General features: G+C 44.9%; 2 protein-coding genes across 8 annotated transcripts in view; one reads left to right on the forward strand and one right to left on the reverse strand.

The window, feature by feature from the left end:
* Frmd5 (FERM domain containing 5) overlaps positions 1 to 8,120 on the forward strand; it is a 278,473-nt gene extending 270,353 nt beyond the window's left edge. Inside the window, exons 13-15 of one of the 2 annotated variants that reach the window (XM_050134361.1) lie at positions 122 to 228; positions 4,521 to 4,864; positions 5,044 to 8,120. In XM_050134361.1, coding sequence (XP_049990318.1) covers positions 122 to 228; positions 4,521 to 4,864; positions 5,044 to 5,091 — 499 coding nt within the window. In that variant the 3' untranslated portion in view covers positions 5,092 to 8,120. Of the gene's footprint in view, positions 1 to 121; positions 229 to 4,520 lie in introns of both variants that reach the window. The other variant, XM_050134360.1, reaches the window with a different exon arrangement.
* A 711-nt stretch (positions 8,121 to 8,831) lies between these two features.
* The window catches only part of Wdr76 (WD repeat domain 76), a 34,552-nt gene continuing 18,764 nt past the window's right edge, over positions 8,832 to 24,619 (reverse strand). For all 6 annotated transcript variants that reach the window (XM_050134354.1, XM_050134355.1, XM_050134353.1 and 3 more), the window contains 5 exons: positions 23,015 to 23,170; positions 20,148 to 20,365; positions 18,988 to 19,140; positions 16,391 to 16,444; positions 8,832 to 10,421 (listed from right to left, as the gene is read on the reverse strand). In XM_050134354.1, the coding sequence (XP_049990311.1) occupies positions 10,157 to 10,421; positions 16,391 to 16,444; positions 18,988 to 19,140; positions 20,148 to 20,365; positions 23,015 to 23,170 (846 nt within the window). In that variant the 3' untranslated portion in view covers positions 8,832 to 10,156. The remainder of the gene's footprint in view (positions 10,422 to 16,390; positions 16,445 to 18,987; positions 19,141 to 20,147; positions 20,366 to 23,014; positions 23,171 to 24,619) is intronic.

Genomic DNA, 24,619 nt, shown 5'->3' on the forward strand with positions numbered 1-24,619 from the left:
GAGAGGGGGACTCTGAAGCAGAGTGTCTGAGACTCTGGGACCAAAGGTCAAGAGCATTTGTCAATGTCTGGACACCCCTTTCTGTGCACTGGTCAAGTGGTTCTCTCTCCATTGATCTCAGAGCAGGGATGGTTCCCAGCCGCAGCTGTCCCTCCATAACCCACGGCCCACGGCTGAGCAGCGTCCCCAGGACACGAAGAAGAGCTGTTCACATCTCCATCATGGAAGGTGAGTCTGGGCTCCTGGAGATGAGCCGAACCCTTCCTCAGGGACTAGGTGAGCTACTTTCTGTTCCTGCGATAAAACATCATGACCAAAGCAACATATATACGTTTATTTTGCCTAATGGTTCCAGAAGGATAAGGGTGCATCATGGCAGGGAGGCACAGCGCGAGGTGTGACGTGGCAGCAGGAATAGGAGCTGAGAGCTCACGTCTTCAAACGAGCAGAGCAGAGAACCGGAAGTGGGGTGAAGCTTCTTATAATCTCGAGGCTCACCCCCAGTGACACACTGCCTCCAGCAGGGCCACACCTCCTAAACCTCCACATCAACGGGGGGGGGGGGGAAGTGTTCAAATACCCAAGACTCTGGGGGCCATTCTCCCTCAAACCAGCAGGGACCTGGAAAACCTTACTTGCTTTAAAGACAACAGCATGGCAGGTAGAAGGTTCTACACAAAGGGTGGGGATACAAGTGAGTGTTCAATGCCCAGCATGGAACTTGATGTGGTGACCTCAGGAGGCAGAGGGTAAGAGGATCACAAAAGCACATGCCTTATAATCCCAACATTCAGGAAGCTGAGGCAGGAGGATTACCCTGAGTTCAAAGCCAGCATGAAGTACATAGCAAGACCTCACCTCAAAGCAAACCTGCTCAGGTAAGAATGAGCATCAGTCTGGGGTCTCTGGCTTGTATTGAGGTTTTAGGACATCACTTGTGAATGCCACCCGTTCACTTGAGGCGGATACAGAACTCCGGGGGGGGGGGGGGGGGGAGAGGCAGCTGCCACCAACAGTTAGTTGCTTCCTTTGTAAACAGGAGCGTCCTCCAGGCCTGCTCTGTGAACGGCAAGGAATCTAATGCACATGAGATGCTTTTCGTTTGACAAAATTTCACTTTGTAGCCCGGGCTAGCCTCAGACTTTCAGCAGTCCTCCAGCCTATCCTCCCAAATGCTGGGATCCTGACTGTGAGCCACACGAAGCACTTTAGAGAGAAGCCCCACCCCCCTGGCATTTTGCAGAAATGGAGTAGGGATCAGCTGCTAACACACACAGCTGACTGGGCAGGGAGGAGCCATGAGGGATGTGACCAGGACCTTCAAGGGGCACAACAGAACTCCAAGAAATGGCTGTGTGAAGTCAGTTCATGCTCCACCTAAGACGGCCTTCCCGAGCGGGCACGTTGTCACAGAAGGCCTCCGGCTTTGCTAGGAAAGCTCTGTTTGCTCCCTCTAAAAACAAGGGGTGGTGGAATTACAAACCACGTTAACGTGGCACTGCAGTTTGAAAGAAGCACAAAATCCCCACAAACATGGAAGAACACTTTAAAAACAAACACCCAGCACTTGGGAGGCAGAGCAGGTGGATCTCTGAGTTCAAGCCCAGCCTGGTCTACAGAGTGAGTTCCAGGACAACCAGGGTATACAGAAAAACCCTGTCTCAAAAAACCATAGAACAAAAGCACAAAACAAAACTATGGCTTGTTTCATCCTAGTATCTACTATGAAGGATGCCTAGACTAAGAGGCCTGGGCCCAAGAGGACCCTCAGGAATGAACGTTCCCTTCCCCCACTGTAACTATGGAGGGGCAGAATGTGGAGCTTGGCTGTGGCTGGGGGCGGAGGGGTGCAATGAACAGATACAGCCCAGCCCCAGAGCCACTTCTACCTCAGTTCCCGTGGCTTCACTGTACCACGTGTGGCCTAGATAAAGCCTGTGAGTGACCTTACAGCCTGTTTTCTGGGCAATTTTAGTAGGTCTATTTCCCTTTCCCTCTGAGAGCCTGGGCTGTACAGGGGCCTCAGAGAACAAGCTGCAGGCTGGGAAGCATTGCTTTTTATGGCTGTAAGCACTTCTGACTGAACCCAGTCCCCTGATAAGGATGGCCTCTCCCCTCCAAGCTTCTCAGCCCAACACAAGGCTCCCAGAGCCAGCATTCTGTCCAGGCGGAAGGCACTGCTGGCGGGGGTTGCCATGGCATGGAACTGGTGAAGTCTCTTTGCCCCTAGCTGGGCAGGCTGTTTCCTCTCCACACCTCCCGTGCCTGGCCGGTTTCCCCTGAAGAAGGAACTGCCTTCCTGGGCCAGCATGGGAAAGAGTCTAATTAAGATTTGCACCAGAGTCCACGTCCAGCTCCGGCTGACTAACCACTGCCTTCGGCCGCTAAGCATACGCATCCTGAGGATGGGACCCCGGCTTCAGGCTAGGATCCTAACTGTGCCCCCAGGCCCACTGGGAGCCACCTCTGGACAGAGGCATCCGCTAGAGCACCTCCAAGGTAAATACACCTGGCTTGCTGTGCCACTTAGCCCATCCTTCCTCAGCACCAACTCCAGCCCCCGTCACCCTCCCCCAGACTATCGGGCCTGGTAAAGGGCTGGGTGAAAGGTGGCTCCTGCACTAGCAGAAGAGGCATTTTCTGAAATTATGAAACTTGCAGAAAATGGATAGAGCTGGACATTATTAAGGGAGGTAACCCAGTTAAAGTAATGCACGTTTTCTCCCAATGAGATTCTAGCTCTTAATCTTTACGTAAGCAGGTGTGGGTGTAGGTCATGAAACCAGAAAGGGGGACATGGTGCGGGGAGAAGGGCTTTGAGGGGTTAGGGACAGAGCTCAACTGGATGCTTGGGTGACATGCTCAAGGCTGAGTCGGATCCCCAGCACTGCATAAATAACCAAGCATGGCGGCACACGCCTGTAATCCTAGCATTTGGATGGTGGAGGTAGGAGGACCAGAAGTTAAAGGTCAACTTTGACCACACAGTGAGTTTGAAGCCAGACTGGGATGGTGGCTCTGAAAAACAAGTAAACCATTCTGAAAAACTTGAACAAATGTGCGAGAAAGTGCAAAAGGGGGCACGGCGGGGGGGGGGACACAGTAGGGCGGGGGGAGTGCTGGGAGCAGGGGACAGAGTGGAGGAGGGCCAAGAAAAACAGATTGTTTGAAAATGTCATAATGGAATCTAATATGCTAACTTATAAGAAAAACAAGTATGTATTTCATTTAATATCCAGAACAAATTATTTAAAGTGGCAGGTTATTCTATAATCAATGCTAAAGTTTATGGATAACTTAAATACATACAATGACATTTTGAATGAGATACAACATTCAATATACACGAAAAAAAGATAAAAATCAACCCATAAGAAAACATTTTAGCCGGGCGGTGGTGGCGCACGCCTTTAATCCCAGCACTCGGGAGGCAGAGGCAGGAGGATCTCTGTGAGTTCAAGACCAGCCTGGTCTACAAGAGCTAGTTCCAGGACAGGCACCAAAACCACAGAGAAACCCTGTCTCAAAAAAACAAAAACAAAACAAAACAAAAAAAATTTTAAAGGAAGAAATGGAGAGAGGAGGAGGGAGGGGGTGGAGAGATGGGTGCTGGCTGGATCTTCTTATTCAGACTAGCCTGACACAGAATGACCTTACAGGGGAGGTCTTCAGAACAGGGCATTCATGAACAGAACATTCAGCAAGCAACTACAGTGGCCAGGCAGGCGTTCTACTAGAAATGAATACCTACCCATTATCTCGCCTACTGAGTCACCAACAATGTAGCACACCATGGCTTCTGACCTGCTGTTCTCTGATGTCAGTGTCTTTACCTCTCCTCCCCAGCTGAGGGATTAATCACAGGCCAAGATAGATACATTCGCACTCAAGTGGCTGCTGGCAACAAAGTTGGTTGCACTCTGGGAGAGCTGGCTGCCAGATGCCCTTGTGAGGGGACAGGCTTTTCAGAGCATACCATGTGCCTGTGCTGAGGGCACAGAAGCGAAGTGGGGGTGGAGGCCAGGATCATGCTACAGCCAGGGCTTTTTAAGGGTTCTGTTTTCCTCGGTGACACAGAAAACATTCTGTGCCAGCAGAGGCGACAGGAAGAACGCAGGGAAATCCAGAGTGCTGGCTCAGGGGACAGCTCACCAGGGTCTTGAATGGTTAAGATCCAAGGCAGGTGCAGGCCAGACCTAATGCACCCAGCATTCCATCAGCGACACAGTGATCACAGGCTTCAGTTCCACCCATGGCTTTGCCATCAACAGCCAGCTACGTGACTTTAGAACAGGCCCTGTGACTGCTCACTCCACCTCCTGGTGGTGTTGAAACATTTAAAAATGCCCATCGGGTACTACTTTTGTCCTGTTCTTGATGTCTAAATATGGAGTCTGCAGCTATTGCCGCTGTAACATGGAACCATTGGAAAGGCACCTAGCCAACTGAGTGGAAGCCACTGCAACATTAAAGTATGTTGAGACCCAGAAAACTTAGTCCTGTGCTTTTTACCTCTCCAGGCCTGGAGTCCCTACGAGACAGTGCCCATTCCACACCAGTGCGGTCCTCTTCCCATGGGGACACCTTCTTGCCTCACGTGAGGAGCAGCCGGGCAGACAGCAATGAGCGTGTAGCTGTGATTGCAGATGAGGCCTACAGCCCCGCAGACAGCGTGCTACCCACCCCTGTAGCCGAGCACAGCCTGGAGCTGATGCTGCTATCCCGGCAGATCAACGGAGCCACGTGCAGCATTGAGGAGGAGAAGGAGTCTGAGGCCAGCACCCCAACTGCAGCAGAGGTGGAGGCCCTTGGAGGAGAGCTGAGGGCCCTGTGTCAGGGGCACGGCGGGCCAGAGCAAGAACAGGTGAATAAGTTTGTTTTAAGTGTCCTCCGTTTGCTCCTTGTGACCATGGGGCTCCTCTTTGTTTTGCTCCTCCTCCTGATCATCCTCACTGAGTCTGACCTTGACATTGCCTTTTTCCGAGATATCCGCCAGACCCCTGAGTTTGAACAATTCCACTATCAATACTTTTGTCCCCTCAGGCGATGGTTTGCCTGCAAAATCCGCTCAGTGGTGAGCCTGCTCATTGACACCTGAGAAGGCATGACTCCTCCCAAAAACTAGTCAGGTGGACCATGGAACCCGGCTACCCATTCCCAGCAATGGGACCCATCGCGGAACCATCGGCACACACCAAGTCCTCCTCTCATGACTCAAAGCCCACTGCAGCCTAGGAGGGTTCTTTCCCAGAAGAAGAAAGGGACATAGGCTAAAGCCCTGTAAAGAAACTGGGAAAACTCAATTTCTTCAGAGGCTCTTGCAAGAAAGGCTCAGCAACTCTTATGTTTCTCATCCTTCAATATGCAGGAAAAATTTTTGGGTTCGAACTTTAATTTTTCATAGATGTGTATTATTTTGAAAGTATCCAAATAAAAATAATTTATTTTACTATACTGATTATTGCAGTGGTGCCCCCTGGGAGATGGGACACTAGCTGTCGTCCCCTCTGGACCCTGCAGCCTTCTCCCTGGTTCCACTGGGTTCCGGGAGACCCAGCAAGGCAGGCCGGGCCAGGGCTGTGGACAGCCAGGATCGTTGAGGTTTATTTGCCAGACAGAAGGTTTAACAAAGGAAACACCTGTGCAGAATAATTAAACTAGAAAGTTGCTTCTTACGATGGTCTGAGTTGGATTTTCTTTTCCTTTTGTTTTCCCACATCTGAGCAGAGTGGGCATCTGCAGGGACCGCCGCTACAGCAGCAGCAGCAGCAGGGGTGGGGTAAGTCTGTCCCCTTAGACTAGAGCCTAGTGGACATCACTTAGTTTTATTTCATCATTGTTTTTTTCCCTGAAGAACCTCAAGACTCTTCTAGCGCTTCTGGGTGTTAACTGAAGTCACTGGCAGCAGCGCGCCCCGCGGTGTAGTTACCAGAGACCTGTGCTAAGCCGCCTGAGCGCCTGGGGGCAGAGAGCGGTACTTGTTTTGTACAGCATGCCCTTCCAAAAAAGGACTATTTCAAGCTCTATTTTAACAGCAAAATGTTATTTTCTTATCTACTCGTATTTTTTTTTTAACTTTATGGGTTAAGAAAATAGAACCTGCTGATGATCTTTAGATGCGAGAGAAACAGATCTGAGGAAAACATCGAGCGTGAGCAGCAACCTTGGAAGGGCCGGGAGACACTCTGGACAGCATCAAGCGATGCCTACAAGAGACAGGATTTGACCATGGCAGAGAGCAACACTTACTGTAGAAACGCGGCAGAGAGCAACACTTACTGTAGAAACGCCACCCATAGGGTCAGCCTCCGCTCCTGGAAATAAGGCCATGGAGACTACTTGGAGGGCGTCACTCACAGCAGCACAGGACCACACTAAGGTGAGGAGCCCCCAGGCCTCTGCACTTAAAAACAACCACACACACACGATCTTGTTTCCACCTCAGGGAGAGATTGCTAAGGCATCCGGGGCCCAAGGACTTATTTAAAGGATTGCCAAGGAGCATAGTCCTGGGACCCAGACAAGAGTGGAGCTAAACAGCCCCCAAAGCAGAGCCCATTGGACTGTAGTACTTTTGAGCTCCCCGTGTTTTCACCTGTGGTGGTAAAACCACGCCCATGTTCACCCAGTGGTTTGGAGGATGCCGGGGTGTGTATGTAATTTTAAAGATGCCATCCTTATCTAGATGTCAGCAAACCTCTTTAATAGAGTTTTGGTTTGTGGACCAGCACACCTCTGATAATGTATGCATAAAGAAGTGTAATTCTGAGGATGGAGCTCACTGGGTAGAGTACATGCCTAGCATTCGCTGCTGCGTACTGTGTGGGGGCATATACCTGTGATCCCAGCATTCAAGTGCAGAGAGGAGGATCAGAAGTTCAGGGTCACACCAGTTACATAATAGTTCAAGGCCAGTCTGGGATTCATGAAACCCTGTCTCCCACTTCCAAAACAACAACAAACAAAACAAAACAGCAATATGCTGAAATTGGCCCACAGCCATAAGATTGCAGACCCTGACCTACACAATACAACCACCACACGTTAGGGCCAGCTTCGATTCCTGTCTCATGTAAGACCTAGAACCATTTCCCCATGGGGGCTTTGCCGGGTGCTCCACCAACCAGCAGTGACGTCACATCTGATGCAATGATCAAGTACTGCCTCTCGGAACAGCGGTGACTCTCAGAACGGACACAGACCTATCTGATCATTTCCATACCAGCAAGAGTTTGGGTAAAACCTAATACATACTTACCACGTGACAAGACAAACCATGGGGATCCTAGTAAAGACTAGAGATCGCTTCAAAGCATTGAGCCACTGCCATCTGTCAACTGCAGAGCAAAGGTATACTTAGCACAGGACTCAGGTCAAAGTCCCCTAGAGATGCAAAGGCTGCTGGGAAACAGGGCTGGTGTGAACTGGGATTTCTATTTTTATGCAACATAGCAGATTGCCTTCTAGTGTAGTGCTCCTACCTCAGTTTGTAGAACACAGCGTCTATGCAGTGAGTGGTAGCCTCGCCTCTGACCCTTCACAGCCACAAGAGGGAGGCAGCCTGCCATTGCCTGGTGTGTTTCTTGTGTCTAGAGCCCTAACAGTGGTCCTTGCCATTTCCGACATCTGATCAACCTTCAGGTTGTTTTTGTTCCCCAAGGCTTATCCCAGAAAATAAGGACAGAAAAGGCTTCCTTCGATTTGGTTCCCAAATAGTTTTCAATAGTTCAACAACAAAGCCCCGTTATTGGTGACTAGTGCTTTTCAGTATTTCCCCGTCATTAAAAAGTTCTGTTTTCAGTCTGGTTTTGCTGTGTTCTGTCTCTTATTTCCTCTCAGAATTAGTTGATCTGATCTCATTGTAGACAAACAGACTTGCATAGCACCGTCGATCAGAGGCAACGCCTCCTGAACAGTGTGCTGCACCTTTAAGCAGTAGAGGGTAAACTACCTACAAATGTGAATTTCTTAGTTTCCTTTAAAATATATAGTTGTTAACCTTTCGTGTGCCAAAATCTCTTGAGTTACATTTTCCTTCAAAGCAATGTACTTTTTTCTACATATGCAGTATGTAGTTAGCATAAAATCATTGGTGCCATGAAGATTATTTTTAAACTTAAATAAATATTTAAATACCATAAAAGAATGGGTCTTTTTTTTTTTCAAACTTGTCTCCTTCATCAAAAGTTACCAATACATGGAGAGATTGATGACTCAGCACTTGCAGAGGACCTGGTTCAGATCCCAGCACCCATGTGATGATTCACACCTGGCTAGAACTTTAGTTCCAAGGGATCTGACCCCCTTCTCTGACCCCCTTGAGCAACACACACATGCAGGGCACACACATATAATAAAAATAAAATAAAAATATCTTTATTAGCTATGAGACAAAACCGCCATTTCCTTATGAATATCCATGATGATAAGCCTCCAACCTTAGTTTTAGTTTAGTTTTGTTTTTTTAGATGGGGTCTCACTGGCTGGACTGGAACTCACTAGGTAGACCAAATGGCCCTTGGACTCAGAGATCCACCTGTCTCTGCCTCTTGAGTGATGGAACTAAAGCCGTGCACCACCACCCTTGACTCTTTCTTAAGATTTTTTTAACCTTTATTATTATGTGTTTGGCTTATGTGTATGTTTGTATGCTGTGTGTATACGGTACCCACAGAAGCCTAGAACTTGAGTTACACATGGTTGTTACCAGCATGTGGATGCTGGGGACCAAACCTGGGCCATTTGGGAGAGTAACCAGTGCTCTTCATTGCTGAGCCATCTCTAGCCTCTAGATTTTTAATTATAAAGAAGAATGTTCAAAGAAGTTACTCTTAAAGGAAAGTTCATACTTTATTTCTGTAGCATATCAGAGTATTTCCTCTTATAATCCAAACATTGTCTAAGCTGTTTATAATTCTTTCAGTAGTAACTTTGGCAAGTAACAATAGAAAAGGCTGAATACATGTGACATGTATTCATGTAACATGTGTACACTGTGACACCAGACCACTGACTTAGCATAATATACATAAACATATACAAAATGAAACGGACTTTTATTTTAAAATATTCTAATTAAAAAATAAAAATATCCTAATTTTTGCATTGGGTGCTTTATTAATTTGGGGGCAGAGGAAGGTGAGCCAGGCTGGCCTTGAACTCCCAATTCTCCTGCCTCATCTCAAGTGCTGGGGTTATGAATTTCACGTGAAAAGTCGCCAGTTGGCTGTGCAGTTATACACTAGTTCAAACACTGCGCAGTCCCAGCCCAATTCTGGAGGTGCTGCCCAGAGGAAGAAGGCAGACAAAGCTGCAGGCATGCAGACACGGGCCCCAGTCACAGAAACCAGTGGTTCCCAGTGATTATTGTGGGATCTCATTCAACACTGAAGTGAGACACAAGGAACCCAAACAGGTTCTTAGCTTACAAAACTAAGTTCTGACCGGGCGTGGTAGCACACACCGATAGTCCTAGCACTTCGCAGGAGGATCTAAGATCAAGGCAGGCTAGCCTGGGCTACAGAGCAAAACCCAGTCTCAAAAACAACAAGAAAGCAGAACAACTAAGTTTCAAAGGTGTATGAGTCAATAGTGGAACACTTGCCTAGCATGTGACAGTCCCTGGGGTCCAATAATTAGATTTAGATGATCTAAAGATCTTTAGGACCTATTCGAGTGTGAGAGATTAAGTATCCACCCCAAACTATAAAATAAATCTGATCTACAGATTGCTATTGCATCAAAATAGTCTCATCATATTAGAAAAAAATTAATACTGACCACTCAAAGCTTTATAATTTGACAGAATTGCTCAGAATACAGCCTAATTAAAAGTGCTGAAGATGCTGAGCACAGTGGTGCATGCCTGTAATCTTAGCACTCAGGAGGCAGAGGCAAGAGGCTCCAGGCTCTGAGGCCAGCCCGTCTCAAAGTGCTGAAAGCCATCCCAGCTTCTGCATCAGGGCCCTCCCTCTTCCAGAGATGACCTTCAAGTTCCTCTCCTGCTAATACTGCATTCTGCAGAGTCTCACTGAGAAAGCAATGTTACAGTGGCTAGATACAACACATTACCAAACAGATGCACTAAGCTGAAGAGAATCACTTCATTCCTTCGCCACACAGCAAGCTGATCAAATTGTTGAACCTACCCAATAGCTCAGAAGCTTTCTTGATGCATAAAAACATGTAACCTCCCACTGGAATTACCTCCAGCCAGAACGTATCGGGTAGGATGCATAACACTGAGGGAGCACACAGATGCGAGACATTCTCCCAGAAAGGAATACACGCTCTTTCCCGTCTCGTGGAAGACTTCCACCCGCCGTGGCTGGGCCATGCTGCCAACTATGAAGCAGTCTTCTTGTTTAGGGTCCCACACAGCTTGGAACCTCGTTAGCCATCTCCCAGTGATAGTGTTATGCCTAGTAGGGAAAAAACAAAAACAAAACAGTATTTACTTTGAAATGTTAAATTATCTGCTCACCTCCCAGCCTTCAGCTTTTGCTCAGAGGGTGGTGACCCTGGGCCTATGGAAATGATACCTCTTCTGGGGCTGGAGAGATGGTTCAGTGGTCAAAAGCACTTACTGGTTTGCTCCCTAGCACCCGTATGATAGCTCAGAACCACCCATAACTCCAGTTCCAAGGGACCTAATGCCTCTCTTCTGACCTCAGCAGACCCCAGACACATATAGAGCACAGATGCATACACACCAGGCAAAGGACTCATACATATAAGTCTTAAATTTTTTTTAAATAAACTATAACGTTATATTTTTCTTTTTCTAAAACCAGGGTCTTAGATAGCCCAGGTTAACCTTGAACTCCCTTTGTAACAGTAAATGACCTAAAACTTCTGATCCCCCTGCCTCTACCTCCCAGGTAATGAGATTACAAGCCTACATCACACTTCGCCTTCTTGATGCAGTCCTGGGAATCAAAGCCAGGGTCTCACACTTGTTAGGTAAGTGCTCTACCGACTGAGGACATCCCCAGCCCTAAAGTAGAAAATATACTGTGAACAATTATACACCGACAAACAGAAAAACCTAGAAGAAATGGACAAAGGAACACAATTTGCCAAGACTGAAAGAACCTAAAGAATTAAAAATATAAATTCATTCATAACAGTTAAGGGGATTCACACACAGAGGGAGGAAGTGGGGGGAGAGATTTGAGAATAAGCCTTTTTGTTTCTGTTTGTTTGAAACAGTATCTCATCCTGTAGCCTGGAAATTACTATGTAGCTCAGTCTTGCCTCCAACCTGTGGCAATCCTCTGCCTTACTCTTCAAGTATGGACATAAACTGTGTGCACCTACATACCCAGCTTTCTGGGGGTGGGGCTCACTTGGCAGAGTGCTCATCTATCACACACAAAAGCCCTGAGTCCAATCCCCTGCACCTCGTAGGTGTGGCTTGCACAGACTTGTAAGCAAAACTGGGAAGGTGGAGCAGCAAGACTGAATTCAAGGTCATTTTCAGGCCAACAGAAAAGATACTCCTGCCAAAACACAAAAACCCTCAAAAGAGTATCAACAAATTCGATAGCATAGTAAAGAATTATACACCATGGTCAAGTAGGAGACAAGGATGGTCCACCATAATGAAACTCAAACTGTAACACACCACCCTAACAAAGTGAAAGACAGGCACATGACGGTCACAACTGATGTTGAAAATGAATCCATGATGCACTCACCAACTGGGAGCAGAGGAACCACATCACAATGAAGGCCACGTGTGAGAGGCCCGCAGTGCATGAGACCTGAAGACCGATTGCTTTCCTCTGGCATCAAGAGTGAGGTAAGGGCGGCCTTTCACCACTAACATGGAACCCGGTACCAGCTATCAAACTCTGGTCATTTAGCCGGGGGTTAGGGGTGGGGTGGGATGGTGTTGTGTTCACAGATGTATTGATCACATTCATAAAAACAAAATATGATGAAATATTTCACACAATTAAAAATCTACTTAAATAATTTCAAGCAAGGTACAGGATACAGGGACAAGGAAGATGGTCAGCTGATAAAATTCTTACCACATAAGCGTAAGAAGTGGAGGAGTTCAATCCCGAGAACCTATTTAAGCTTCCACACGGGTGCAGTCACGCAAGCCCACACACTCACACACAAATTTTTAAAATCAACAAGCATAAAAATCTGTTGTATATAAAGTAGGCAGCAGTCTCAGCTGCTGAGGAAGGTCACTTTCATCCAGGAGTTTGGGCTAGCCTGGACAAACAGCAAGACTCCATTCCATCATTTAAAGGAAAATACAAACAAAACAAAACAAACGGGCAGGCTGAAAGGCCTTCTCCTTGTCTAACAGCAAGAGAGTTCCTGGAACGGTTATATTCAGGACATCAAGGTTTCATGTCGAGATACATGTCTACTTCTCAGTGTCACGCTTATGGTGGGATGTTATGGTGTGTGTATAAAATGCACCACAGGCTCCTGTGCTGTGCATCCTGTAGGAAGTGGGGCCTCCCTGGAAGAAGTGGCCACTGGAGTATAGACCTTAAGGTTTACAGCTAAACAGGGAGAATCCTAGCCTTTTAGGAAACTGCTTCTGGTTTCACTGAGATATGAGGACATAAAGTATCTCAGCGGCAAGCTGTCACCTCGGAGCCGCCTGCTGCCACTGAGCAACATACCCACAGTCAGACACACCAGCCTGTAATTCCAGCTCCAGGGGATCCAACACGCCTGACAGATACACATATATAAAAATTTAAAATAAAAGTAAACCTTTAAGAGAAAAGGAAATCGGCCCCAGCTACATAATGAGTTATCAGCCAGCCTGGGCTATACAAACCTCAGCCTCAAAGCAAAAAGAAAACACGCAAAAACCCACACGAATAATGACAGTCAATTTTAAAAATTAAAAGACCGATAGGAAATGTTAATGAGCCAGGCGGTGGTGGCGCACACCTTTAATCCCAGCACTTGGGAGGCAGAGGCAGGCGGATCTCTGTGAGTTCGAGGCCAGCCTGGTCTAGAAGAGCTAGTTCCAGGACAGGAACCAAAAAGCTACGGAGAAACCCTGTCTCGAAAATAAAAAAAGAAAAAGAAAAAGAAATGTTAATGACTAAGTCTTATTTTGGGAAATGTGGTTTTTATAATGGAGACGTTTGTGTTTTATCCTTCTCTCTGAACAGGATAGAACTGGTTATAACTGTGCCTCTCTAGACCAGTAATTTTTTACATTTTTTTAGCACTTAGCCAAGAGCAAGAACAATCATTATATAAGTAGTGTGACCTACAAAAAGTTAATTGTTACTACACATTAATAGTAGACAATCTAAAAATAAAATTAAGAAAAGCGTCCCCACCAGCTGGTGGTGGTACATGCCTTTAATCCCAGCATTCAGGAGGCAGAGGTAGACTGATCTCTTGAGTTCGAGGTCAATCTGGTCTAAAGAGAGAGTTCCGGGACAGCCAGGGTTACACAGGGGAAGCCTGTCTCAAAAAGCCAAGCAAATAAATAAATAATAAAATAGAATGTAAACTTAAGAAATAAATCTACACAGCACTCAAAAACTGGACAGAAAAAAAAAAGAAACACTCGAATTTAAAAATAAACAAATTATAGCTGTTTACAATAAAAATAAAAAAGGATGCTTTGCTGGGCAGTGATTATGCAGCCTTTAATCTCAGTACCCAGGAGGCAGAAGCAGGAGGATCTCTGAGTTTGAGGTCAGCCTGGTCTGCAGAGCTAGTTCCAGGACATCCAGAGCTACACAGAGAAACCCTGTCTCAAACAAAAACAAAAACACGGGGGGTGTTTTATGTCTTTATTTTAAACACTGCGCTCAGGAAGCAGTATGTAAAGGGATCATGGAGGGATTTTAGATCATTTAAAATAACTCATTGGGAAAAACCACTTATTTGTGCATTTTTTTGTAAAATGACTTTTCACAGTTTTCTATTTTTGCAACAAGGTCACTAGGCCATGACACTAGGCCACAGTGTTTCTGATCTCATTGTATCCCAATGTTCTAATGTACGCTGGGTATTAGCACTGGAAATGAAAAACACCTGGCAATGAAGAGACACTATGATATTCCCAGTCAAATAAATAAATAAATAAATAATATAATAAAATTTTAAAAAATCTGTCGCTTCTCCAAAGACAAACATAGGGTCTTGCTGAGCCCCAGCCTATCCCCTTGCCTCCACTAACAGTGCTAGGGTTAAAGACACATGGGCTCTTTTTTAAACGTGGTTGCTGGGATCTGAACTCAGGTCCTCATGCTCATACAGCAAGCCATCTTAACTGCTAAGTCAGTTTAGAACTGTCTGTGATTCTTCAGTCCATTTAGCGACTGGCAGGGTTGTCTTATTCTTTTGGCGTTCAATTTCCACAGTTCTGCTGGGAGGAGTCCCCCTCATTACTTTCTAACTTCATGCCCTCACAGCTGCTGGTCCTGGGCTGGATCGGGACCACTGCGGTCCTGGCCACAAAGATCCTGCCTGTATCCTCAGGTGTTTTCCTCTACTAGGGTCAGTGTTTCTAGTTTTCAAGTCGCATTTATTTTGAATTTGTTCTCCTGTGAGAAATAAAGATCTAGTTCTTCTTGGGTGGACAGGAAGAGTTTGTCATCAACCTCTGCTGAGAAGAGCAGATACCTCAGAAGGCTACAAATCTGTGCCTTACTTATGGGGCATGCTTTAACCCCAGACTCGGGAGGCAGGGGCAGGCGGAGCTCTGTGAGTTCGAGGCCAACCAGGACTACATAAATATCAAAACTAAATGGACAAAGAAGATGTAGGACACAGACACACACAGAGGAAAACTATTCAGTCTTATTAGAAGAAATTCTGCCATTTTTGACAGCACAAGCAAACCCGGAAAACATTTTGTTAAACAAAATAAGCAAGACACAGAAAGACAAATAAGATATGATCTCATTTCCGTGTAGAATTTAAAAGTGAAGAAGGAACAGTCGCAGAGGCTGGTAGTGGAGGGCGGGGAAGAAATTGGTCAAAGAAAGCAAATTCAGAGAGTGGGGAAGAGTCAAAAGATCTATTCTAGAAATATAGTTAGGAATGTTTTGGTGGGGGGTTGGATTTTTTAAAACCTTTTTAAGATTTATCTTACTTTCCTTGTGTGTATATGTCAGCGTATGAGTATCCCATGTTTGTGCTTGCCCTAGAGGCCAGCAGCAGTTAGAGGCAGTTGTGAGCTGCCTGACATCCACCTTAGGTTCAGAAATGGAACTCTACGGTCATCATGCTTGCTCAGCAAGCGCCTTGACCCCCCCAAACCATCATTCATTTAAGTCAGTAAAAGAGATTTTAAATGTTCTCATCAGAGGGAAGGAAAAAAAGGAATGTGAGGTGATGCACGTTAACCAGCTCAGCTCAGCCATTCTACAATGTACACATATTCCAAAACATAGTGTATGCAACAACGACATTTTTATTTCTTAATAAATTAAGTAAAGTTTGGGAACAGTGTTGCACACCTTTAATCCTAGCACTCAAGAGGCAGAGACAGAGGCTGTCTGTGAGTTCGAGACCAGTCTGGTCTCCAAGGGAGTTCTAGAACAGCTAGAGCTGCATAGTGAGCACAGTGAAACCCCGTCTCAAAAACAAACAAACAAAAACCAAGGAAACTGATAAACTGAAACATAGTATCTGAAAAATAAAATTAAATGAGTAAGACCTATAAAAAAGGGAACAAAATATGCTTAAATAGAGCTTCTGAAAACTAACAATAACAAAGTCTAGCACAATCCCAGCTTCAAACACGATAAAGAACAACCTCTAGAGAGAAGGCCTGCCACGGGGAACGGTTAAGACATTAAGCTGACCCGTCCAAAGGAAAGGGTTCAAGAAGAGGGCCACGAGGGAGACGCATGCGGAAGCCACCGAAGCCAGCACGAACAGGAGCCCCACCAAGTAGACAGAGTCTTCTTGAATAAGGTACTGAGTATAACTCAAGTCAGGATAAAGATCTCAGCTCTGACCAAAAGCTGAGAGCACGTGCCAGCTAAGAGCTGGGTCACTGAGACCCGGAAGCAAGAGCTCTTCTGGACAGGACTGAAAGGCAGGGATGCTTACACAACACAGAGCAAAAAAAAAAAAAAAAAAAAAAAAAAAAAGAAGGGCCAGTGAGATAGCTCAGCCTGCTGGACGTTCTGAGTTCCATCACAAGAACCTACCATGGAAGGAGAAAACTGAAGAGTTTGCGGCCAGCCTGGTCTACAAGAGCTAGTGCCAGGACAGGCTAAAAAGAAAAAAAAAAAAAAAAAAAAAAAAAAAAAAAAAAAAAAAAAAAAAAAAAAAAAAAAAAAAAAAAAAAAAACAGAACGACAGTCTCTCCTTAAGTCACATGCCTAGCATATGCCTTCTGCATCTGCTGCTGCTCGGGTGCAGGGAGGCCTACCTGATGGTGGTGAGGAGAGGAATCTGGGACGACACAGAGCTGCTGTCAAAGACTCTGCAAATAAACAGTTACACCGCCATGTTACTTAGATTCTCCAGTCTTACTGAAAAAGTAACTGTGTATTTAAGATATCTGTTGGTTCACAGTGGGAAATATAACAGTTACTTATGTGGAATCAGATTATAACCTCAGATGCTGTCTTTAACAATAAGGACATGGGGCCTGGAGAGATGGCTCAGTGGTTAAGAGCATTGCCTGCTTTTCTAAAGGTCCTGAGTTCAATTCCCGGCAACCACATGGTAGCTCACAACCATCTGTAAAGAGGTCTGGTGCCCTCTTCTGGCCTGCAGGCATACACACAGACAGAATATTGTATACATAATAAATAAATAAAATATTAAAAAAAAACAATAAGGGGGGCTGGAGAGATGGCTCAGAGGTTAAGAGCATTGCCTGCTCTTCCAAAGGTCCTGAGTTCAATTCCCAGCAACCATATGGTGGCTCACAACCATCTGTAATAAGGTCTGGTGCCCTCTTCTGGCCTGCAGGCATACACATAGACAGAATATTGTATACATAATAAATAAATAAATATTTTTTAAAAAAAAAAACAATAAGGACATGGACTATACTATAAAATTCAATCCATAAAATAAGCTTAGTTTGGACATAGTTAAACACTATAACTCTAAAAAAATAAATTTTTGCTATGCAGTGGTGGTGAACGCCTTTAATCCCAGCACTTGGAAGGCAGAGGGGACAGATCTCTGTGAGTTTGAGGCCAGCCAGGTCTACAGAGTGAGTTCCAGGACAGGTTCCAAAGCTACGAGAAACCCTGTCTTGAAACACCAAAAATAAATAAATAAACTTTCTTTGCAAAGTAGTATCTCACTATGTATGCCTAGAACTGTCGACCTTCCTATCTGACCTCCTGAGGGCTGGGTTACAGGTAGGCACCACCACACCAGCTTGGCATGTACATTCTAAAGTGACAATTTGGTATCTAAAATTATATTCAGATTCACACACACATAAGGGCTGTGGAATTAAAACTCACAAATACTCTGAGAGTGCATGCATGTATAAAAACCAAACTTCCAGGGTTGGAGAGATAACTCAGTGGTTAAGACCACTGACTGCTCTTTCACAGGACATAGGTTCAATTTCCAGCACCCACATGGAAGCTCACAATGGTCTGTAAATTCAGTTCTTAGGGACCTGACACACTCACAGACAAACCTTTTTTCTCTTTGTAACAGTTTTGGCTGTCCTGAAACTCATTCTGCAGATCAGACTGGCCTCAAACTCACAGAGATCCACCTGCCTCTGCCTACCAAGTGCTAGGATTAAAGGCGTGCGCCACCACTGCCCCGCAAATAATTTGTTTTAGAAGCAAAAAAGCATGTAAACAAACAAACAAACAAAGCAAACATCCTCTGATTCATTAGTTGGTAGCCTGATGGCCTGATACGTCATTTCCGAACTGCTGAAGAGACTGACTGGTCAGTACAAAAGTGGAGGGACCCAGAATGAGGCCAGGCTCAGTTACTCCTCCCCTTTGGGCCCAGCTGATCCAGGGCAATCTCGTGGCACTGGAGCTGCCTGCCCAGTTTGACTATTAGAAATCTTAATTACTAGAGGTTAATGTAGTAAGAGTGTGAATGAAGGAAAGTGGATAAAAAGTTGTCAAGACAAAGAGAGCTGTGTGGTAAGAAGTGGAGGTGGGGGTGGGCTTCCACGATAACCTTCCTTCATCTGGTAATGCTCACAAACGTGGCTAGACACTAACACCTGCAGATCATGTGTTTGCCATTCTTGAGCCTGGCCCACGGCACACATTCAAGAGATACTTGCTGAAAGATGAACCCCAACTCTTAAAGAGATTGCAAATTTGAAACAGAATTGAGTATTCTCAAAGAGAACAGGATCACTTTTCCTGTAGTTGCATTAACTGTCTTCACATCATTCTCGAGAAATGGGGATCTCACTACGCTACCCGTCTGTGCTCAAGGGATCTGTCAGCCTCAACTTGCCAAGAAACTAGGACTACAAATGCCCTTTCTTTCATGTTTCTTCAACTGACTTTTTTTCTGTTTCTAAGTTCAACTGATTTAAATCAGTTTTGGGGAAGTAGTTATAGAAAGGTATCCAAGGAAAACCCCCAAAACCACACCTATTAGCTTGGGCAGAAGCATAATTTTTTGCCCAAAGTCTGGGGCTGAGCAATTTCCATTTAACACACTTTTAAAGTAGATCCCACTTTCCCCAGAGGGCGGAGCTTTCTCCTAACTCAGGTGGTGAAACATACCCATAATACCCCATTACTCTAGAAGCCAAAGCAGAAAGAGGGCAAATTCAAGGTCGGCCTGGAAAACAGCGAGACCTGGGAGAGGGGGGAATAAGAAGTGGGACGAAGAGGGATGGGGTGGGAGAAAGGGGGGTAGAAAAGGAAAGAGGGGGAGAGAGAGGGACTATAATAACAGTAACACTAGTGATTCCATACCAACAGCAGTAAACAAAACTTCTAGTTACAAACACCATAGCAGCAGTCTCTAAATAGATTTCCCCAAAAACACGGTTCTGTCTTCTAAGTGTACCTTAGCTTACAGTCAGCACAGGTGGTCACCACTCTGTTACCAGTGACGGGAGAAAAGTAGGCAGAGGCAATGCTCTTCGTGTGTTCGGTCACAGAGATCAAAGGTTGGCTTCGCCTGGAGTTCAGGTGCCTTGCATCATAAATATGAACGTCCCTGGGATGGGAAGAGAAATTATCAGTACAGCCCATGCAGTGAGCCCACGGACTACGTTACACACTCAGACACGTACGACAATAGGGACATTTAAGACAAAACCCTCTCATATCTAACTTTACAGACAGTGACTGGCATAGGAAAATAAATAGAACATTGAAGGAATTCCAGGACACAGAAGACCCGTGTTGCCTCAGGCACAGGCTACTTTCTACCAGGTTTCCAGTATCTCCAAGTGCTGAGGAGCGGTGACGCATGCCTTTAATCCCAGCACTCAGGAGGCAGGTGGAGCTCTGTGGGTTAAGGCCAGCCTGTTCTACAAAGTGAGTTCTAGGACAGTCAGAGCCACTGTAGGAAGATCCAGTGTCCACAAAAAAAAAAAAAAAAAAAAAAAAAATCAATCTCAAAGAAACAAAAGCCAAGTTATGAGCCAAGTTATAGGTCACACACACAAATGTTGTGTTTATTACAATTTTAAGTTTCCTCATAAAAGTAGAAGCAAATACATGTGGACATGGGTGCCTTCTTGAACAGTTTCTCTATTAAACCAAAATAATTCCTATTAAAAATTATAATATTTCCATCAGTGTGAAAAGGAAAATTACTTAGCTTCTATATAGCACACAAGTCAAATGTGTGTCAAGTACGGTGGCAAACACTTAATCCCAGCACTTAAAAGGCAGGGGCAGATGGATCTCCAAGTTCCAGGCCAGCCTGGTCTACAGAGTGAGACCCTGTCTCAAGATTTAAAAAAAAGAAAGGAAGGAAAGAAAGAAAAGAGGGAGGGAGGGAGGGAGGGAGGGAGGGAGGGAGGCAGGAAGGAAGATCAAATGCCTGAGAAACTAAATTAACTCAAACCTGGCTGGGTAACAAACATCTATAATCCCAGCCCTTGAAAAGGTAAAGGAGGATCAGCACAATTTCCAAGCAGATGGAGATAGCAAGAGGGACCCCACCCAAAAAATAAATGAATGAATGAATAATAAACCCAGAAGAAGAAAACATACCTCAATCCTGCCGTGACAAAATACTGCCTGGATACTGGGTGGACATGAACGGTTCTAATTTTTCCCATGGATGAGTTAAAAAACTTCTCATAGGAAGTTCCAGGTGTCCGTCTATCTACCAGTGACAAATGTCCATCCCAGTGTCCCACTAGCAGAGTGGAAGCGTCTTCTGTCAAGAAGTCGAAGGAAGAGGGGCTGCTTCCCTCGTTTCTGTACACCTAGGGGAGAAGCAATAATTCAGTTAAAACCCCAAGGCGGGGGAGGTGGCTCAGCAGATCAAATCACAAGCTGACAATCTGAGTGCAATCCCTGGACCCCCCAAGAAGATGGGTGGGGTGCTACACCTCTGTACTTCCAGCACCCCTACCACGGCAGGAGGTAGAGGCTCGGTGGGCATCTCAGGGTAAGGTGTAGCAGCACAGAGACTCTATGGCAACAGCTGACTCCCCAAAGTTGTCCTCACACCTTTCCGGGTAGCCGAGGTGGGCCCTGAACTAATGATTCTCCTGCATTCTCTTCCCAAGTGCTGGGGTTCCATAAAAACATTCTTTTAGAGAAAACCAATGCTTAAATCCCTAGTAAAGAGGTCAGGCGGTAGCGCACGCCTTTAATTCCAGCACTCGGGAAGCAGAGGCAGGTGGATCTCCATGAGTTTGAGGCCAGCCTGGTCTACAAGAGTGAGTTCCAGGACTGCCAGGGCTGTTACACAAAGAGACACTGCCTCGTGTAAAAAAATAAAATAAAAATCTGTAGTAAAGGAGTTGTAATAATGTCATTTACCCTGCTATCGTCCACATGAAATATAAAGCAAAATGAAAACACAGAGGTTTGCCTAAATCAAATGGTCAGTTAATCCACAACAGAGCTACACCCCAAATCTGAAACCCTCAATTCCAAATCTACTCTGTGAAACTTACCAGAAAAATAACTGGCTCTGAATTCTAGCTAACTAAAAAAAAAAATTTTTTTTTCCCCTTTTCTTTTCTTTTTTTCTTTCTTCTGTGGCTTTGGAGCCTGTCCTGGAACTAGCTCTGTAGACCAGGCTGGTCTCAAACTCACAGAGATCAGCCTGCCTCTGCCTCCCGAGTGCTGGGATTAAAGGCGTGCACCACCATTGCCCGGCTTCTTATTTCTTTTTTGAGGAAGGGTTTCTCTTTATTCCCTGGCTAATTCTGGAACTTGCTCTGTAGACCAGACTGGCCTTGAACTCAAAGAGATCCTCCTGCCTCTGCCTCCTGAGTGCTGGGGTTAAAGGAGTATACCACCACTGTCCAGCCTAAAATTATATCTGAAAAGAAGTAGTTTTGAATCCAAATGAACTCTAAGATATATGACTGGATATTCAATTATAACTATTGTTGATAGAAGAATAAACAGGTTAAATTTTTTTTGTTTTGTTTTTTTGAAACATGGTCCCTCAGCAGCCCAGGTTGAACTTAAACTCAAGGAGGACTTAAAGCTAAGGAGGACTTTGAGCTTCTCACCCTCCCAGGTGCTAAGATTACACACATTGTGCCACTACACCAGCCTTGTGCCTGCTAGGATGGCATTCTAACATCTGGGCTGCATCCCTAGGGCAGATCAAAATGCTTAATTTTCAAAGCTGGGTATGGTAGCTCTCACCTCACTTGGGAGGCAGAAGCAGGTGGATCTATGTGAATTTGGCCAGTTTGGTCTACACAGTGAGTTTCAGGACAGTCAGAATTGCAAAGACAAAAAAAAAGAAAGAAAAATTAATTTTTGTTTTAACTCTGATTTCCTGAAAAAGTAAACTGTTTGCTACAATCATCTGCGATGCCAAACTGGGCCTAGAAGTACAAGTCTATCATCCTAGCAACTTGAAGACTGAGACAGGAAAATCACAAATCCTGGCCAACCTGTGTTACACAGGCTCCATCTCAAAAAACAAAATCGAGGGGGCTGGAGAGATGGCTCAGCGGTTAAGAGCATTGCCTGCTCTTCCAAAGGTCCTGAGTTCAATTCCCAGTAACCACATGGTGGCTCACAACCATCTGTAATGAGGTCTGGTGCCCTCTTCTGGCCTGCAGGCATACACACAGACAGAACATTGTATACATAATAAATAAATATATTTTAAAAAAAAAATCAAGCTTCATTCTTTAATTAAAAGAGGAAAAAAAAAAACAACGAAGAGAAAGGCTTTTCCAGTAAAAGGTAATTTAGGAATTGAGTGAAAAGAACCAGAAGCAGCCGCCATTCTGTGCTATGGTAGTTGTTAGAATAGATGGTTTAGAATTCTTTTTTAAACTTAGTCCCTAAGTTGTACCACAAACTTCTTTCAACATGGTTGATACAGAAATCAAGTGTTGGGGAACATTATTTTCAGGTGTGTGACTTTGGCTTTTGCTGCATTTGTTTAACTCTGTGAAGCTGTGATTCTTTGCCTGTCTAAAGCACCTGGTATTCCTAGTAAAGAGATGAAGGGCCAATAGCAAACAGGAGCAAGGATAGGTGAGGTTAGCAGGTAGAGAGGATAAATAGAAGGGAAAACGAGAAGAACGAAGAATAAACGAGAGAACAAGAACAGGACACCAGGGGTCAGCCACCCAGCAAGCCAAGGAGAAAGAACATACACAAAAAAAGGTATACAGAAATAGAGAAAAATAAAAGCCCAGAGGTAAAAGGTAGTCGGGATAATATATTAAAAACGTTGGCACGAAACAAGCCACACTAAGGCCAGGCATTTACAACTAAGAATAAGGCTCCATGTGTGATTTATTTGGGAGCTGGGTGGCGGGCCCCCCCAAATAGTCAAGAGTAAAACACCACACAACAACCAAGTGTACCACTTAATAAATAATCCAGAATATTCTCCGATGTCAGCTAGTAAACACATTAACGTTTACCTCTTCAAAAATCGCAGTGGAGAAGTCCCCACATCGCAATGTGCCATCGTAGCTCAGGGACAGTAGGTGGGCTGGATTGGAGGGTGAGAAGTAAAGACAGCTAACGGGCTGACTGTGGGGATAAAAAGCATATGGCTCATCTTCATGTTGCTGGGTCTGGAAGAAAGTTGGAGGTGAGGGGAAAGACAAAACCAGTGAAGAGCAGTAAGGATGTGGCCTTGGATGTTGCTATGTCTTCATATCACTAAAGTTTTTACATAGGAATTAGACTGAGTCTTTGCTTAGTCTAACCACGCTCACTCTCCCAGACAATCAGAACCAGCAGCCTTTTAAAACGTGTGTGTACAACATGACCATATAGAGGCCATGACATACGTGTGTAAGTCAGAGGACACCTTATCGGAGTTAGTTCTCTCCTTTCACCATGAATTCTGAGGTTGAACTTGGGTCACCAGGCAAGCATCTTTATCCTCTGAGCATTTCACGGGCCCAGAATCAACATCTTTATACTGCAATTCTTTGTTTCCTGACATTCACTTTAACAATACCCCACCACATTAATTTCATATGTCCAGCTTTGGGCGACTATCAAACTAGTTTCTTCTCAATAAGGGAACAAAAAACCCAGCTCCTGCCAGCCGAGACGACCTGCACCTCTGCTCACAGCTACTCAGGAGGCTGAGACAGGAGGATCGCTAGAGCTGAAAACAGCGTAGGGGGTGGGGTTTAAGTCAAGTCCTAAAAACACATCAAGAGCCCACCTCAAAATAAAATAAAATAAAGCAAAACAGCTAGAGAGTGGGCTCGGCAGTTAAAACCGTCTGCTGCTCTTACAGAGAACCCGAGTCTGATCCCCAACAACACATGACACCACACAACCATGCCTGGGAACCTGTTGTTGTCTTTTGACTTTGGAAGACATCAGACATGTACCTGATGAACACACAGACAGGCAAAATACCCATACACTTAAAAATAAAAAAAAAAAATTAAGACAAAAGTATGGGTTATTCAATACCAAGGAGTCATCTCTGAAATCATATACATAAAAGTAACATTATAAGAACTGACTGAATTATATTTAGGAAGATATATGCCAATTATGTAACAACAATTAAAGAAATAGAGGCCATGGATTTGGGGGGAAGGTTAGAGGGAGGAAAGAGAAGGGGGAAAATTATTTTCAAAAAAAAGAAGTAAAAATACAAAGAATGGGACAGGCTTAACAGGTAAAGATTCTTGTCACTAAGACATATGTTCAAGCAAAACACCCATACTCAGAAAATGAAAATGTCACTAAGACATACATGTAGGCAGTACATCCATATGCATAAAACTATAAAAACGACACTTCAGTTCTGACCAGCAATTCTTTTGTTGCTGTTTTTGTTTTGTTTTGAGACAGGGTCTCACTATAGACCCTTGCTGACTGGAACTCAGTAAGTAGACCAGTCTGGATTTGAACAAACAGATCAACCTACTCCTACCTCCCAAGTGGAATTAAAGGTGTGAGCCACCATGCCCGGCCCTGCTCATCAATTTTTTTTTTCTTTGAAGATTTACTTTAGGAGCCAGGCATAGTGGTAATGGCCTTAATCCTAGCAC

This window comes from Alexandromys fortis, unplaced genomic scaffold, assembly GCF_014885135.2.
Source record: "Alexandromys fortis isolate MF-2015 unplaced genomic scaffold, M_Fortis_MF-2015_v1.1 scaffold_6, whole genome shotgun sequence".
NCBI classification, from domain to species: Eukaryota; Metazoa; Chordata; class Mammalia; order Rodentia; family Cricetidae; genus Alexandromys; species Alexandromys fortis.